The sequence below is a fragment of the Rhynchophorus ferrugineus genome, unplaced genomic scaffold (genome assembly GCF_030347505.1).
Source record: "Rhynchophorus ferrugineus isolate W39M unplaced genomic scaffold, kcgeb_rfMv2 rfM1, whole genome shotgun sequence".
NCBI classification, from domain to species: Eukaryota; Metazoa; Arthropoda; class Insecta; order Coleoptera; family Curculionidae; genus Rhynchophorus; species Rhynchophorus ferrugineus.
In genome coordinates this window covers 79,860,126-79,877,507 of record NW_027472580.1, presented here as the reverse complement: position 1 = coordinate 79,877,507, position 17,382 = coordinate 79,860,126, and the positions used below count along the sequence as shown (strand labels likewise).

Sequence of the window (17,382 nt, the reverse complement as noted above, 5' to 3'; positions counted from 1 at the left end):
TCACACAAATCCTACGCAATTCCCATACGTTTGTCATAAGATATATAAATGTTATATATAAATATTTAATCGAAACACTTGCCTAATATTTTTGTTTTTATTAATGATATACTCACGTTTTATGTATTTTTTATTTTAAAACTAATTATACGCAATTTGTTTCTTAAACTATATAGGATAATTTTTAGAGAGAAATATAAGGTTATGTTATTTTAACGTTCAAGTGGATAGAGGCATTTTATCGATCAACTGATTAATAATTTACCAAATAGAAACTAATAATTGTTATGTCACCTCAAAAGCTTTTTAAATTACATAGCGGCGATAACGTTCCTCTTTTAGGATGTAAGTAAATTTTTATATCAATTATTAATTTCCAATAAAATTATTCTTTAGTTGGAACTTACTTGGTTGACGGCTATGAGAAAACACGAGATGTTTTGGATCGAGCCCTTACAACAGGATATAGATTATTTGGTATGTTTAAAAATAATATATGTATAGATAGATATAGTAGTTAATTGCACTATTCAATTTAAATTAGATACTGCTAAAATGTATCAAAATGAGACTGATATAGGAAGAGCATTACAAGTATTACTACCCAAACATAATTTATCCAGGAAAGATGTTTTTATTACTACTAAGCTTTGTAAGTATATTGAAGTGTGATTGGATGAGACAGTTTAATTACACACTTATTTATTAGACCCAAGTGATCATGGAGAAAGAGCTTATGGTGCCATAGAGGAATCATTGAAAAAATTAGACTGTGAATATATTGATTTATACTTAATTCATTGGCCAGGTGTTTTTGGGCATTCCTCTTCCTCAAAAGTCCCTAAGTTGAGAGCTGAGAGTTGGAAACACATGGTCAAGGCTGTTGATGATGGCCTTGTTAAAAACATTGGAGTTTCAAATTATACTGTAAGACATCTCAATCAACTGATAGACAATTCCTATGGAATAATACCAGCAGTAAATCAGGTAGGGTTTTTTATATTTCAGTTCCTATATAATCTATGTCTGGAATAAATCTTTGTAGATTGAATGGCATCCATATTATCATCCATCTGATGTATTAGAATTTTGTAAACAAAAGAACATATTACTTCAGGCTTACATGCCTTTGGGATCTGGTAATCAAGGCCTTTTAAATGATGCAACAATTTCTAATATAGCTAAAAAATTGGGTAAAACTAACGCACAGGTATAAATATGCTCTAAATGTTTTACTGTAACTGTTTTATTTTCAAGTTTTATCTACAGGTAATTTTAAAATGGTCAATACAACAAGGTGTATCAGTAATACCAAAAGCTGCTTCCAAATCTCATATACAAGATAATTTCCAGTTAGATTTCTCAATACCTGATGATGACATGACTGTATTAAGTAATTTAAAGAAATATGTTAAATTTGACTGGGATCCAGAAACTGTACCATAAGAAACTGTTGTTAAAAATTGAAATTGAAGTTAAAAAAAAATTGAAAAATTGTTAAAAATATTTTTTATAAAATATAGGTCTCATATTTTTTTAAGCAGAATACCATGTTACTTAAATATTGTTATATAAAAACTTATATGAAGATATTTTGTTTTCATTTGCTTGCCCAGTACTAGTACATATATGTTTTCGTTATACAATTGTTCATATGCAAAATAAATAAATTATTACCTGTCGTTAGAGTCATCTATATATAATATTATTTTGACGTAACCCTCCACATTATAAATATTCAATTATTCTGTTTCCATATAAATGGTGCTCTTATGAGAGCAAATTGATTGTACCAACCGATACGTATCGATTGGAATCTAAAACCTGGGATAAAGTATAATTTTCTAGATATGAAATTGTAACATAAAAACAAATTAAATCTAATGTGCATTAATTGGGTTAATTAGTACAAAAAAAGGGTATATAGTGAATAGATCCAATAATATATATATTTTTAAAGTAAGTATATAGATAAATTATTCGACAAAATTACAATAACTTTTGATCAATGATATTCTAGAAGTTCCACCAATCTTGTTCGAATACCTGAAAATCTAAAAAAACCTTTAGATACTTACCTGCAGGAATAAATCAAAGTAGCATTTTCTTTATAAATAAGTGTATTTTAATAAAATAAAAATATACAAGGCTATATATATACATAAAATTATATATATATTTTTTTTAACTCAAAGCTGTGTAAAAAGCAATCATCTAGCAGAGCACAAAAATAATACCATAGATTTAAGGACAGAAGTCCTTTTCCTGTTAATAATCATTATATTATGTAATTTTCTTTGGCAATATTTATTCGAGTTATAGGTTGTTTTATTTCAATCCTAGCGTCTAAGTGGAATGTTTAGCGTACTGTTACTTAAAAAGACTGTTTTTTTGTCGTAATTAATAAAACAATATAATTGTCTCATGAGATTCTTACTCTTATGTAAAAAAAAATATAATACATACAACATATATCTACTACATTCAAATTTATGTAGATCTTAGATTATTACGAGTTGTTTTCCTTTTACGTAGAAACATGTATTCACAAGATGAAAACATTTAGCTAATTTATGGTGATGTAAAAATGGATCAGTGGAAAACAATCGAAGCTGTATGAAATGTTTGGTGAGATCTGCGACAGCCTTCCCAAAGTGACGGTACGTATATATATAGTTACATTAACAATTTTTAAACGATTTTATCCATTTTATTTTGGCTCCCATCGGAAAGAGTGGAAACTTACTTAATTGCACTAGCGTATATAAACGTGTTATGAAATCGAACTGCCAACTGCCAAACGAGTCCATGCTTCTATCGCTAGATGTCTTATTCCGGGCTTTTCCTACACACATGCAATAACAACATATTAGTACTGTAAAATTAGAAACAAAAAATGAATGAAATATACTTGTTACTTGTAAAATTACCAATATTCATAATTTAAAACGTAAATATGTTTTATTCCAATCAATAATGGGCAGTTTTACAAGCAAACAGCGAAGTAATATTCTTAATAAGATACAAATTTAACTTAATTATTACAAACTTGTTAGAATGAATATTATTGTGACAATTATTAAGCGATATTTTGTTATACCTACGCCCATGCTCTATAATTTCGCGTGAATCAAGCAACTAATAAGCAATTTTATTGTTAGATCTCAGCAATAAACTATTAAAAAAATCTAGCTTCACTTTCTAGTACTTACATATAATATAGCATTTGATCAATGAATAACGCAAAAGTTTGTCCGAATCTCAATTAATGCGAATTTTTAACTGTATACCTATATATAATTCATAAGGGGATACGAGACATGATAAAAAACAATGGACAGTTACCAAAGAAATATTATATATTACAATAAAAACAAAACAAAATTCAAAGACAAACAGAAATATTAAGGAGAAAAGAAAATTATACACAATAATATTGGATTTACCCATCAGCAAGATCTTCCTTAAAGCATTAAATACGAAGCGTTTTAACATTAATAAATTTAGAGGTTGAATTAATATTAGAAAGAAAAAAAGCACAAAGCCACAAAAAGACACATTTGCTCTATTAGTCGACGACCACAAGGTGAGAATGATAAATATAAAAATGAAGAATTTAAAATAATAACGAACCTTAAAGGTATATAACAGTGACGAACGGGATTGTAAATAATATGTACAATCTTTAAATTATACCTAGAAATAAAAAAGGTATGCTATAAGTAAGTTCATTTATTTGTTCATTCACGTCTTAAAGAAATATCATAATGTTTGATTTATTTTTTTTTAAATCGGTATTGATCTTAATTACTGACTGGCTTAAATCACTGCATCTTCCTTCATTGATGGGTTTTAAATACCTTCTGGAATGTTAGGGTCGTTTTTTAAATGCTCTGGACACAAAAAAATATGCAACTGATTTAAGTCAAAACAGATTTTCAAAAGTATGTGCCTTATCTAAAATCCCCTCAATATTGAAGGGTAGTTATATTGAAGAAGTTCTGAATACTGCAAATAATTACGTAATTATTTATAAAATAGTATAAAAATCAGCAAGAGTAAAACTTGCGTTAATTTTATAATTAATAGGAATTTGATCAATTGATATCTAGGTTTTTGCAAAAATCAATGCCAACTGTAACAATAAGAAAAATAAATGCAAATGAGAAATATATTTATTTGATTTATTTTCATATTAAAAATCAGTCAGCTGTGAAAATGCTTTCAGGAATGTTAATGATCTTATATCTAGTTTTTTCTATACTTTAATCAAAATAATTAAAACATGCTTTATTCGAGATTATTATGTCATATCAATTTTGATTATTTCAACATCATTACAATTTGTCTTTTGCTCAAATATATTGACTTTCTGAATTTGCAACAAAAGTACAGAATTTCCCAAACACAAAAAATTATTAGGGCACACACTTTTGAGATATATTTTAACCAATTAATTAAAACCAGTAATGTTATCATTAAATCTATCTAAAAATTTCGAATATATTACATAGTTTCTTCATACAATCAATAAGAGTTTTCCATATCAGCTAAATATGTATATATAGTATATCGTCTCTATATAGACACTAATTTGACATGAAATACATTGTTGTCAAGGCAATCCGTATTAGCCAAGAAGGTAATTTATTTTAAACCTTTAAAAAAACGTTTGTGTTAACATTTCTACGAACGGGTCAAATCTATGTCCCTATACTGTAGTAAAAATCGGAATCTAAAAAGGTTCTTCATAAGAATAATTGTTTCGTATGAAACTCTCGGATTATGTTGTTTATATTCTCGTTTTCATTTCAGAATTACGGAATTCGAACAACATAATCATCCCTCTCGTCGTTTTAAAAGGAATAACAACTTGTTTACTTGTTTCGTGTATTTTAACACTAGCTAAAATTTCAGGAAATTCAAAAAAAAAATACAATTCGCTATTGCTAAGACATGAGACTTGTTATCTCGTTCATGCCTCTTTCTTAGTCAATGTAAAGCCTATTCATACAATTGGAATTGTCGAAACATAAAACGAATTAAGCTAGTGTTCCCTTCCATTTAGCCCTAAAACAATAAACATTTCACAGCCCCTAAAAACTAATCCTTGGTATATCAACAAAAACTTGTCTAATCTCGCTAAATGGTACTGTTCAACATTTCACGGTCGCTAAACTAAGATTAACTCTTTTATTTACAAAACATATATATATATAGCTCACCATGGAAAGGTGATAAAAAGTGATAAATTGTAGCAGCTATTGTCAAATTCCTATTAAAAATTCTTTGAATCTCTCTTTGTCTAGGTAACAGTGAGGATACTCATGGTTTAAAAAAGTGGAAGATCATTCGTTGTTTGTTACCGCCAATCCATTAGGAAACATAACGCAAACACGTTTATCTGGATATAAATATCGGAAACCAAGGGATGGGACAGTTACCTAGACTAAAGGCTTACTTTTAAATATAATTCTCATAAAAATACTGTAAAATATTTTCAAATAAATTAAAATAAATTAAGAATGATACAAAAGTGTGTTTTTAACATATGATATGATGATATTTGGTGAAATCAGGAATGTATTGGGTGTACATATTTAATTATGTTTCTGATAATTAAAATAAAATTGGGACAAAAAGTGAACATTAATTAACTTGTACACCTTTAAAATAAACAAAAATCTGTATATAAAATTTTATCAATCAATAATGTTATTAAATAACGGCAAAGGCAATGATTTAGGTGAAATCAAGCAAAAACATTCATTCCAAATCAGGAACCATTTAAGGTAGAGCAATAAAATCTGTTAACACGAGAGAGTTTTTGGAAATTTTAACACGTTTGTAGGATATTCGTTAAAAAGGCAAAGATCCAAAAATTCTCCTCCACAAAAATCATCTCGCATGTCCCCCTTTCCAAGCGAAAAAATAAAAAAATTGATTTTAAACCGCCCCACACCAATCCATTCAATGATACAAAACCAAAGCCCATATTCTACAGTAAGGCGTATCAGTCCATTCTACCAGTACCGCTGTATATTGCCTGTCTGTAGCTGTACCTGTTGGAAACTGGAGATGTTTTGCGTTCAGGTATAGGGGGCGGTACTAAGCCACCCGCCTGATCACTATCTACTACCATCACTTGACCAGTGGCTGTTGATTCATCCACTTCCCCTATACTGTTTTCCGCCAAGCGCACAGCAGGAGCGGGTTCAATAGTCTGTGCAAGAAGTGGGGGTGCTCTAGATCGTAGTATATACGCATATGTATGATACCTTTTAACCTGAAACAATGAGCTTATTTTACTCTATATATTTATACACATGTTGAGATAATTTTAATGTATGTCTTGAATAGAATAGAATTAGAATCTTGAAAATTAATTTGAAAGTTAGATTTACACAATTTAAAAGGAAATGATCCAAGTCTATTGGTGAATGTATGAGTGTATAACTAATCTCAATTCTTAATGAATACTCCATATTCATCAGTAAGCATAAATAGTGAAGTTTTACTACCTGAAGTGAGTTAGACCAATAATCTTTGAACCGCTGTACATTTTACAGGATAAGCTATAATAGTTTCCTTTTACGTTTTTCAACGTTACTAGAAATATTACGTTTAGAACTTCTTGAATACCAAGCGAATTTTTAAGTCCAATGCTACAAGAGTAATATAACTCAAAAACGTGGTTTCGACACAATGAGGTATGATATATAGACACGTTATATGTTTTCCCTCTGGTTTCCAAAGTAGACAAAGTGGAAAGTAGACAAACAGTAATTAAAGAGCTTTAGTCGAATTAAAACAAAACATACGATAAGAAAGTGGAGGCGATTTTAAAAATGTATAACTTATGGAAATACTGCGGATAAGGATCATATCTGTCGAATTTAATCTGGTAATAATGGTAAATACCACTGCTTTGTGCAACTAAAATAGTTGGAAAACGAAGTATTACTGGGTGGCAAACTACATTATTACTAAGAAGTTAAAATAATCCACCTAAAATACGCAAATAAACTTATGTATGAGCTAGGATTAAATGAACTAAAGATAACAACTAATCCCATAAATCCAAAAAGAAAATTTTTGACATATTGCATCTTCAAAAATATACAGTATAGTATGTGTATTATGATATGCAAATGCTGAATGCAACTATCACTGTTTTAGGTGCCTATCAGAGTAAACTGAACAAGAAAGTACTCTGGTACTTACTGGAACAATTCAGTGAAACTAGATTAAAACATATTTTATAACATATAATAATTTGAAAACATAATAATTTTGTTTGATTTTTTTAATCTACAAAAAAATGACTTACTATTCATCTGAAACCTTTAAATTCATATAGGGAAATCATACATGTAATACAATAATTTCTTCATATCCCAGAAATATCAAAAATTATAGAATAACGGAATTTACCGAAAATACCAGTTTTGAAAAAAAAAATACGGTGGATGAGGAAGCAATTCGAAGCCCATTCATGGATTTCTATTTCAATTTCAAAATTCATGGATTTTGCCATCGTTTTCACTGACCTGTGACACGGGGTGCATTGTCTTGGTGAAGCAGCACGTTTTTCGGCGACTTCGTTCTTCAAACGGCCCAATAACGCTATGTAATAGTCGCTGTTGATGGTCCTTCCTTTTTCAAGGTGGTCAATGAAAATTATTCCATGCGCATCCCAAAATACAACGTTATATGATGAAGCCATGTTTCATCCATTGTCACATATCGACGCAAAAACTTGAGTTTATTACGTTTGATCATCTTCAAACACTGCTCCGAATCATCAACTCGTTGTTTTTGGTCAAAAATGAGCTCGCGCGGCACCCACTTTGCACAGAGCTTTCTCATACCCAAATATTCCTGAATGATATGATGTACACGTTCAGTTGATATCTTTACAGTATTTGCTATTTCAGTGAATTTCAATTTATTGTCATTTAAAATTATTTTGTGGATTTTTCGTGTATAACGATGTTTTCATCGATAACAACCTCTTTTGGGCGTTCACTGCGTTCACCGTCTCCGGTGCTCATTTCACCTGGTTTAAACTTAGCATACCGATCCTTGATGGTTGATGTCCGGAAACTCGGCATCAGGACACGTTTTTCTTTCAACTGTATTTTTTCCCTTCAAAAAGCAATATTTTATCAACACGCGAAACTCCCTTTTATCCCTTTTTCACAATAAAAAAAGTTACTTCACTCAAAATGCTATTATTCACAAACTAATGATCCGACAGCTGTCGAATTTATACACGCATCTTTTGAGGATTATGGATTTGATTCTAGTAACGCCATCTATGTGTCAGGCCGGGACTTTCCAATTGACCTGTTATTTATTCAAATATTTAAATCTAATATATTTATTTAGTTTTGTTGGAGGCACATTTATATAAAAAACATTTTGAATTACTGACTACTGAAAAGTAAAATCGTCACTTACCTCAAACGTTAAATAAGCCTCTTTCTCTTTATAGTTTTGAACAATTAAAGATTTAGAACCCTTTTCAGGTGGAGACTTTCTATGTTCATCCAGCATAGCTTCCAGTCTCATTACTCTCTCCTCGTGATCGGCTAATTGTTCACGCTAAAATGTAACACGTTAATGTTAAATAATTAGTTTGTGATTTAAAACATTGCAATTTACCAGATTGAATTTCGTGTGGGTAATAGACAAAAGTGGCCTTTGAAATTTTTTTTGAGATCCAACCGCGGCCTCCAGCGGCGGTGCCGAGAAACTTGCCGCTACGAAATTGATCGTGTCTATCCAGGACTGCAGTTCTTTCGAATCGCTACGAAAAAAAGTTTAATTACCGACGAACTGCATTTGCTTGATTACTGTATTGACTTTATTGATGTACCTTGTCTGAAAGAGGTATTCTGCCTGATCCGCAGTTTGCAGCCTGAATACGTACTGCTTCTTGGTGTAGTCCTGTGCCTTGGTGGCCAATGCATGGTGGATCCGAATGGCGTTGTGCAGATTATCTCCGCCCATTTGGTTCTTACGGAAACCGTTTTCATCCTTGTGCAGGTAGAGTACGAGATCCCGTAACGTGCAGTAGAACATCTTCCAGCTGCGCTTGTGGAATGGAGCTAGAAAAATGCAGCAGATGCCTTCGAGACAGTGCTATTGTGTTGCTACATGCTTTGCAAAATCTAGAAAGCCATCAGGACACAAGCGTAACCGAATAACTATCGTCTCTTTTACGTTCAAGTTACGCTCATGACTGTTAGTAGAAGGTGGTCTAATTCAAATATTATTAATTAAGCAAAATCCCTATGGTCCAAATAATATTCATAAAACCATATATTAGAAAACCACTGTAACAAAATATTAACGGGACTCATGGGGATACTTACAATTTCTTACCATGCAGTTATAAATTTGTATTCGTTTTTTTTACGTTTTGCTCTAGGAACATTCTAAGTTATCTCTAATAGTATTAACTCTACAATATATAAAAGCTCCCTCATTCAATCCATATAGAATTAAGGGGGCTTTCAATTTGAAAAAAAAAATCATATTTCTATTACTGTGTAAAACCATAAAGAACATGTTAAAATATTTTTCGAAATTGCAGTTATTCTTGGAGATATAGCTATTTTAATGGCATGTTATGAGTCCGGCCGGAAAGAAGCGAACAATAGACGGTAGAGATTTCCCATTACTTGAGTTCAGGTTTCCCCATGAAAACTTCCTTATTTTAAACACATGTTTAGGGTTCTGTTCAAGTCAGTTACTGTTAGTTTAATTCTAATTTTCTATTCGAGAAGTGAAGAACGAAGTCTGGTTTAGTTGCTATCGCAAAAGTTTAACGGATCAAGATTCGCGATATATGTATTGCACAAATAGTTAGAATCGCTGATGCAAATTTCAGAAAGAAATATGCTGAAGATATGTTTTAGTTCAAGAAAAGTTCCATATATGGGACGAAGTGTTGAAACTCAAAGAGTTTAATTTGCGATAATTATATCTTCAAAGGGCTGATAAACATTACATAATAATGAATGGTTTTTACTATGAACTTTGACACTTTTGGTCCTTCTTCGTGGGAACAGCAATTGGTCTGGAAGCTTAATGTCCTTATTAAATATGTCACTCGTATTAAGTGCTCTGAAATATGAGCTTCTGGAACAGCTCTTTTGAAAGAAAGTATGTATGAAAGAAAGTGTAACGGAACAATCGTTGATATAAAAAAATATGTATAAAAAGTTAAAATTGAACTTATATATATAACAAAATTTTGGTTTTTCGCTACTTCTTGAATGGTAGATCGCTTCTTTTATATTTCAAATGACTGTACGAGTTGATAGAATCAAGTTAACCAGTATGCACCATGTTTGTTTTTCTGCTCTCTTATTGCCTCTAGACCAGATACCTACTTAACTAGCATGATTCTTGCTTTTCCTAGAGCAAAATTTCGTGTAAATCTTACACAATTCGCGTATAATTTACCAAGACCATCTTTTCCGCTATAATATTGTATTAAAAAAAGGTAAATGGTGTTAGTTAGGCTGCCAAGCAGGCGTGACTTAAATGTTAATAGTCTTTGTAAAAAGAAAAATGTGTTAAATAAATACTCACTTCTTTTGGCATTAGTCTCATAACAACATTTCCTCATAACATATCCCTTCTTGTACTCGACAGCGTTAGAGGAGTTGGGCATGTCCAAGAATGGATTTCCGGTTAGGTTAATGTTATCGCTATTTCTAAGGTGTGACTGTAGACTTCCGTCTTCCTGTTCGTCATCACTGCAAAACAAGTTCGTTTCTATAATGTACTCGGTTAAAATTGGAGGTACTCACAGAGCCCATTCCAGAGGATGATTCTTGATGGCATGATATAGATGTTTGAGCACATCTCGAGGAAAATTCTCACCTTCATTCAGGTCGGTCAGATTCTCAATGAACTCGTTACAAGTCATCTTCCTGCCGATGTTTTGCGCGTGCAGATCTGTGTTCAACAACATTATGGCACACGTCAGCGTATGTACCGCATCTATATTTTACTCACATGATCATTCTGCTACATAGAGTGATAGTTTTAGTCAATTTACCTTGAGAATTAAACGATCCAGGATTGCAATCTAAATACCTCTTTGAAAAGTGCACCAACACCCGTTCTCTCTCCTGGGTTTCACCCGTAAGCGAGAACTGCTTCAGGAACATTCTTAAAGCTATATCTAAGGTATCTTTTTCAAAATTGAAATATTTTAAGTATTCCTCCGCCACAGCCTTACTGAAGTCATTACTGAAACGATAATGGTAAATAATCATTATGTATAAACTAAATACAAGGTGTTTCAAAAGAAAGTTGATATATGTACACATATATGATATAGCTTAAAACATACACGTAACGAATCCTGGCATGTTGAAAGTTGTCATGGCTCTTCAACTGCTGTAACGCGTAGAACATTCTGTAATAATCGACACTTTCGCCCCTTAAATGACGCCAAGCATTCGTTCAAAAACGTTCGGTAGAAACCGGTATTACATTAAAAAAATCAAAATATGAAGGATCAATGTCATCCAGAATTACAGAAAAAATATAATGCGTTCCGATTCGGAAGCAGGCTACAGCTTCAAATATCTTACTTCAGCACAAAAACCTGTATTTCTAAAATTCATTTGGAACGATAATTAAAGTCAGGATGGCCGACATAGATTTCACTTTATAAACTATGCAATTTATTATTTTAAAATACAACAAAAATGATGGTACATATACAGGTAATAAATAAATTTTCGATTGCTTGCATTTGTCCACTAAATATGAAAATTCTTTTGAGACATCTTGTCATGTATTCAAAACAGTTAAGAAATAATCGAGTATATAAACATACTTTTTGCTAAGATGCCGTGAGACATCGGATTTTTTAAACCCATCTAAACTGTACAGTCTCTTAGCCAGTCTTATAGCAGACGGCATATCAACTGCTTTAGGGGAATAGTGGAAGCTGTGCAAACTTTCCACGTCGCTTTCGTCTTCAGACGACAGTGGTGATGATTTTTTCTCTTCTTCTCGATCCTCCTCGTTATAATCCTAGAATAAGATACGACAAAATTAGTATAACTAATATAATACTGAGTTTGGATGCAAATCTGTATAAAAGTGTATTTGACGATGTATTTAGATAAGTATATAGTTCAAGCTTATAGATTGCCTGCTGAACGTTAACAACATTCATAATAGATGATACCGAAGGTGATACTATTTATTTATTTCAATGATATTGATATTTTCTTGCTAAAATCATGTAAAAATGAGTTGAAAAAACTTGCCTGTTGCATCTGTACCTCCGTGTTATTTCCAACAACGTCTCCATTACCCTGTACCTGTCCTTTCTTTTCCTGTGGGCCTCGAACTTGTATAACAATTCTGTGATCGCCCTGCGCCGAGGTTTCATTTGCCCTGCTGCGCAGCCTGCTCGGTTCGGGTCCCAAGAGGGTACTGTCACTATCGCTGTGGTCGCTAATCTCCATGACGCAGTCTCGTATACCCACGCTGTCATCGTCGTGGTAATCCGGGCTGGATATATTGGATATAGCTACAAAGATAACAAACTAGAAATTGTGCAACGAAGCACGTATTTAAAAAGTACCTATAACATATACGATATTTAATTTTATTACAGTTGATAAAATACAGTATATTTTATAAATAATATACCATCACAACACTAATTGAATTGTTATTCTCAGTAAATCGCGATAGAATACAGGGTTCCTTAGGAATCTAGTAGGACTGAAGTTTTCGCCATTTGAAGTGAAGATGAATAGCGCACTAGTTAGCAGTTGTCCACAAGCCTTTCCACGGTGTAGGTCAAGTTTAAGATGAACTCCTTATAGGATTGATGCTAAATGTTTAACGAGTGAAAAAGTGCGAAATTTTATGACGGCAGGTTCAGTATACGAATATAACGGAGAAGTTGCTTAACTTGTGCTTTGTGTACGAAATTGTGACTGAAAAAAACGGTTAATATGACCCCGCGGCTCAAGATGTCGCAATCCAGAAAGCCTTCAGTGACTCGCAGAGTCTCTGGTAACGCTGCCTTGAAAACTTTTTAAGACGAGATATCAAAATTGTCGATAAATCTTTAAAAAATCACCTACTACTTTCTGAACGGACCTTATAGCAAGATAATAGGTAGTAAGAAGTGAATAACTAAAAATGATGTTATTGTCACCAATAAAATTTCCAATAGATAAAATCTGACAACGATCAATTAAACTTCTTCAGAATAATGAAAATATGACGCAGAAATACTAAAATTCCCTTAAAACAACAGCAAATGATTTTCCATATAATTCCAAATAAATTTATTGAAATAAATAATAAGAGATAAATAATTACTGATTATACTTCCCTCCGGTCTTCATTAATTCACAAAGTCAAAGTTGAAAAGATTCCAAATTTAATGATCATGATAGATCATTTCCCCTTTTATAAAGCGGTAAATATAACAATGCATGTTGTACATGTAAAATATTAAGGGAACAAGTTTTAGTTAATTCAATAGTTTGACTAGTTATTTAATACCTCAGTATCTGAAAACAATATTAAAACATTGTTATAAAATCACAGGAAATGTCTTCTATATGAACATTCAAATAAATCATGATGTGGTTCACTTAAAGGAAAGAAATTATTTGGGTAATATAGTATTTGAAATGGTCGATAAACAAGAGCCGAATGTGTTTCTTTATTTATGCTTTGTAGGTATGATGTTAAGAGCATGTTGATCTAAAATATTCATGTTTACTATACAATTTTCGTCATTCATAAGTTTTCTAGAACGTTTTATGTCTAGTATTTAATTAAACTGCCTTAGAATCGAGTTGAAATTGATTCAGTTCTTTTTAAAGTAATCACAGTGAGATTCACGTATTAAGCTTGAAGTTAAACAGATGCACTTACCAGATTTTCTCAAATGTTTACACATCAAACTCGATCCGAACTCATATAGACAGAAATAAAAAAACACACAAAGATGCCCAATTTCATCCGAGGGCTAACAACAAAGACAACTAAATCCTAAAACGCAGGTCTTTATCACCAACGATATTTGTTTATAGCAAACAAGTAGAATCCAAAACCAATTTCGGGACGAGATAGGATCTGTGGACATATACCGATAATTCCGTTGATTTATCAGAAAAAAGGAAGTATAAGTCGGCTGGTTTCGTTTCGGAAGGAATTGTAACTCGGACCGATAGCGTTGGCTAGTATATTGTAAATGTCATTTTTCTTGCAACAGAAAAAAATATTTTTCATCGTTACATCATTGATTACTGAATTAAAATATCTGTAAATCCTGATCTCTTTATGTGATTAATTATCACATTTTTTATGGTTACGGTACTAGACATAAAGGCCTTCATGTATATTGATATTAAGGAATTAATTGTTTGAGAGTCCAGATCCTCTTTCCTCCAAGCGTGAATTTCTTGTGTATCTAAATATTTTCTATGCGATTTGCATTATGTGTGCTGACCAATCTCAACATCATTTTCTTCTTTCTATGCACACAAAGATCACTTTGATGGTTGTTATTATTTTGTTAAGTAGCTAATATATTTAGGAAGAGGGTAAGCAAGTATTTTTGGTATATTTTGGCATATTTTCGACACTTTAGTGATCTTTAAGCAACTGTAAGACGCTAAATCTTTATTTTGAAAAACATCATCAAGCGTCAAAATCAATCATGTATGGGTGATAGAAGAATGTGTCCAAAAAGAAATATTAAAAAAAAAGAAAGAAAAGTTGCCTTGGAATATTATTGCGCTCCATAGTTTTCTTCGCTCAGGTGTTCATTTTAAGCTGGTCTTCTTATAGCACTACATGGTAGATGAAACCCTTTTTAAAGAAAAACTCTTAGAGATCATTCAATGATTCTTGAATGTCAAAATCAGGTAAATCAGCGACATTTTTTTACTTCAGAACGGACATTTATACACTAACCTGACCAAGTATTTTGCAGCCATTCTGTATGTATGTATCTTAGATCTTTTAGTGTAAATATAAAAATACGGCTTCATAACGTGATGCATGTCACTCATGACAAAATTGATCCTTCTCTGACAAAGATCGAATGATAACTAAGACTATATACAAAGTATTTCTGGGGAAGGGGCTAACTACTTGTTCGTCTCTCAACCACTCTTCTAACGATCTCTAAGAAAAGTTTTGCTGTATACGCTCGCATTCAGAAGTCCTGACTTACATAGATAAGCAATATTGATTATGTATTACATAATAATATAAAATATTAAAAATGTTACCAAAAGGTATAAATAGGGAGACACATTACCAGATAAAGTTTACTACCAACATATAATTAAAACATTTAGCTTGACTAGTACTAATATAACAATGCTATTTTAACACCTAGTAGTAGATATTAGAAACCTTACCCTCTGAAACACTGAAATCAAAGGTTTGCTGTTGAGGTCCGTTGGTTAACGAGTATGGTAAACGTCGCGAACCTGACTGACTCGACATCACCGAGGAAGACACAGAGGTGGGTGAATTTGGAGAGCCAGTATGCAGAGGGCTGCTGGAAGCTGACGTGTTGCTATGCGACGAACTACTACCGTTAGACAGCGTGTGACCAAGCTTATGAAGCTCCGATATTGGAGCGTTATACGTCCACACGATCCTAGAAGGAAAATAAAAGTAAAGTGAGCATCGTGAATTATATAAAACATCATTCCCAACGGATATCATTTCAGGCTTTAGTCCTAATTTTATCGACAAAATAAAACTTATCAATTAAATCTATGCTTATCTAATATCTTTACCTGTAAACATGTTTATAAGAATTTTCTTATATATAATATTGAGAAATATATATTTCTCAAATATGTGTGAAATATGGTGGATATATTTTTGATATGCTAATAAGATTTACAATATATCCATTAATTATTTGCCTAGCATAAAACATGTTTATACAGTATTAAAACCGATATAATGATATACAAGACGCCGATATATTATTTGTAGATTAATGAATTAAAGGTTTACTTTGGACTTACTCCAAAAACAAAATCTCCTTAATTAAGTACTTTTAATTTGTTTATCATTAAACATACAAATAAACTAATTATTAATATGCGAATAGGTAAAATATATGTAACTGTAACGAACTTCTTAAATTACATACACATTGGTTTGTATACAGATCAATCTTATCAATTAATAACTGTCAATAAATCATTTTCACCATTTTCAAATGCAATAGATAATATTACGTACGTTTTTCGGTAGTTATGTCGTTTTTAAACGTCGGTACTTTACAGAAATCGTGTAAAAATTATTAGAATTATTACTGCGGAATATCATAGGTGACATGTTACTGTAGAAGTGTCATATTACCAAGATGTTTTCTAAAGACGTTAATAGATGGCGATAAGTAACATTTCTGCATATGACTATACTGCATATATTCAAGATTATAATAATCTTGATTTATAAATATTGGTGATGTTTCTTAATATTTTTCATTAAAAATCAATTTACTTAATTAATTTATACATATATACATACATATTATCATTTTTATAGACTAATAATAACTATATGATATAACATTTTGTTGATTATTATAATTACATGTCAGATTGTGGTAGCATTAGTTTGCTGCTATTACTATTAATATTCAATGCATTAATCAATAATCAAATGTTTAGACGATGACTAGGATAATTCAAATACGGTATGAAAGCAGCTGAGATGAATAACTCATATAAAGCTTAACTGATAATATTACAAGCAGTTGAAATCTTCATAAACATTAATAAAATAATGTGATTTGCTGAAAATTTCAGGTTTTTGTTTAAGAATAAATACCCACCGATCACTGTCGCTGTTTGCTGAGTCTGGTCGGGTATCCAACAGCGTGTTGAGTGAACTGGCAATGTCTTCGTCCGCTTCAGAGTTGGCAGTGCTGACCGCTCCACCAAGGCTATTTTGAAGTTGAAGCTGATCCTCGCTTCGGCTTGTTCTCACGAAGCTGTTCGCGGCGTAGGCATCTTGTGGAGAATGCTGCTGAACGCAAACGAATAGATCAACACGTTCGCCCTGGGATAATATACAATTACCTGTAAGGGTGGGTGGTCCTTTCTGCTGCCACCCACTGGTGAGGTGTGGGCAGAATTCGGTCCGGACGAACGGCCGCTTCGACCCAGTTCGGTCTCGTTCGGACTGTTTGGCACTGAATTGTACTGAGATGGCTGATGGCGTAAATGGTGTGCATGACTGTTATGGTATCTGGAGTGATCCGCCTATAAATAAGAACGTTGAAACACTTATTTAAAGTATATTAGTTTAAACATTGATGATTTTCGCACCTAAATC

General features: G+C 32.1%; 2 protein-coding genes across 16 annotated transcripts in view; one reads left to right on the top strand and one right to left on the bottom strand.

Moving 5' to 3' along the window:
* The first annotated feature begins 2 nt into the window (after positions 1 to 2).
* Positions 3 to 1,588, top strand: LOC143190669 (methylglyoxal reductase DkgA). The gene is made up of 6 exons (XM_076395169.1): positions 3 to 345; positions 397 to 477; positions 545 to 652; positions 710 to 987; positions 1,046 to 1,210; positions 1,270 to 1,588. The coding sequence occupies exons 1-6, from the start codon at positions 288 to 290 to the stop codon at positions 1,444 to 1,446; spliced, it is 867 nt and encodes a 288-aa protein (XP_076251284.1). The 5' UTR covers positions 3 to 287; the 3' UTR covers positions 1,447 to 1,588.
* Positions 1,589 to 2,102: 514 nt separating this feature from the next.
* The window catches only part of Efa6 (Exchange factor for Arf 6), a 112,459-nt gene continuing 97,179 nt past the window's right edge, over positions 2,103 to 17,382 (bottom strand). For 4 of the 15 annotated variants that reach the window (XM_076394966.1, XM_076395006.1, XM_076395049.1 and 1 more), the window contains 14 exons: positions 17,127 to 17,309; positions 16,880 to 17,070; positions 15,438 to 15,682; positions 12,306 to 12,571; positions 11,867 to 12,066; positions 11,078 to 11,271; positions 10,827 to 11,019; positions 10,606 to 10,772; positions 8,882 to 9,113; positions 8,668 to 8,812; positions 8,464 to 8,607; positions 6,063 to 6,286; positions 3,634 to 3,696; positions 2,103 to 2,845 (listed from right to left, as the gene is read on the bottom strand). In XM_076394966.1, the coding sequence (XP_076251081.1) occupies positions 2,830 to 2,845; positions 3,634 to 3,696; positions 6,063 to 6,286; positions 8,464 to 8,607; positions 8,668 to 8,812; positions 8,882 to 9,113; positions 10,606 to 10,772; positions 10,827 to 11,019; positions 11,078 to 11,271; positions 11,867 to 12,066; positions 12,306 to 12,571; positions 15,438 to 15,682; positions 16,880 to 17,070; positions 17,127 to 17,309 (2,463 nt within the window). In that variant the 3' untranslated portion in view covers positions 2,103 to 2,829. Of the gene's footprint in view, positions 2,846 to 3,633; positions 3,697 to 6,062; positions 6,287 to 8,463; positions 8,608 to 8,667; positions 8,813 to 8,881; positions 9,135 to 10,605; positions 10,773 to 10,826; positions 11,020 to 11,077; positions 11,272 to 11,866; positions 12,067 to 12,305; positions 12,572 to 15,437; positions 15,683 to 16,879; positions 17,074 to 17,126; positions 17,310 to 17,382 lie in introns of all 15 variants that reach the window. The other 11 variants (XM_076394959.1, XM_076394999.1, XM_076394950.1 and 8 more) reach the window with 7 other exon arrangements.

What these genes read in the sequence shown, in the direction of transcription:
- LOC143190669 (XM_076395169.1), top strand. Translation starts at nt 288, where the DNA reads ATGTCACCTCAAAAGCTTTTTAAATTACATAGCGGCGATAACGTTCCT. An exon ending in TAACGTTCCTCTTTTAGGAT is followed by an intron (nt 346 to 396) that starts GTAAGTAAATTT and finishes ATTATTCTTTAG; the next exon opens with TTGGAACTTACTTGGTTGAC. An exon ending in TTTTATTACTACTAAGCTTT is followed by an intron (nt 653 to 709) that starts GTAAGTATATTG and finishes CTTATTTATTAG; the next exon opens with ACCCAAGTGATCATGGAGAA.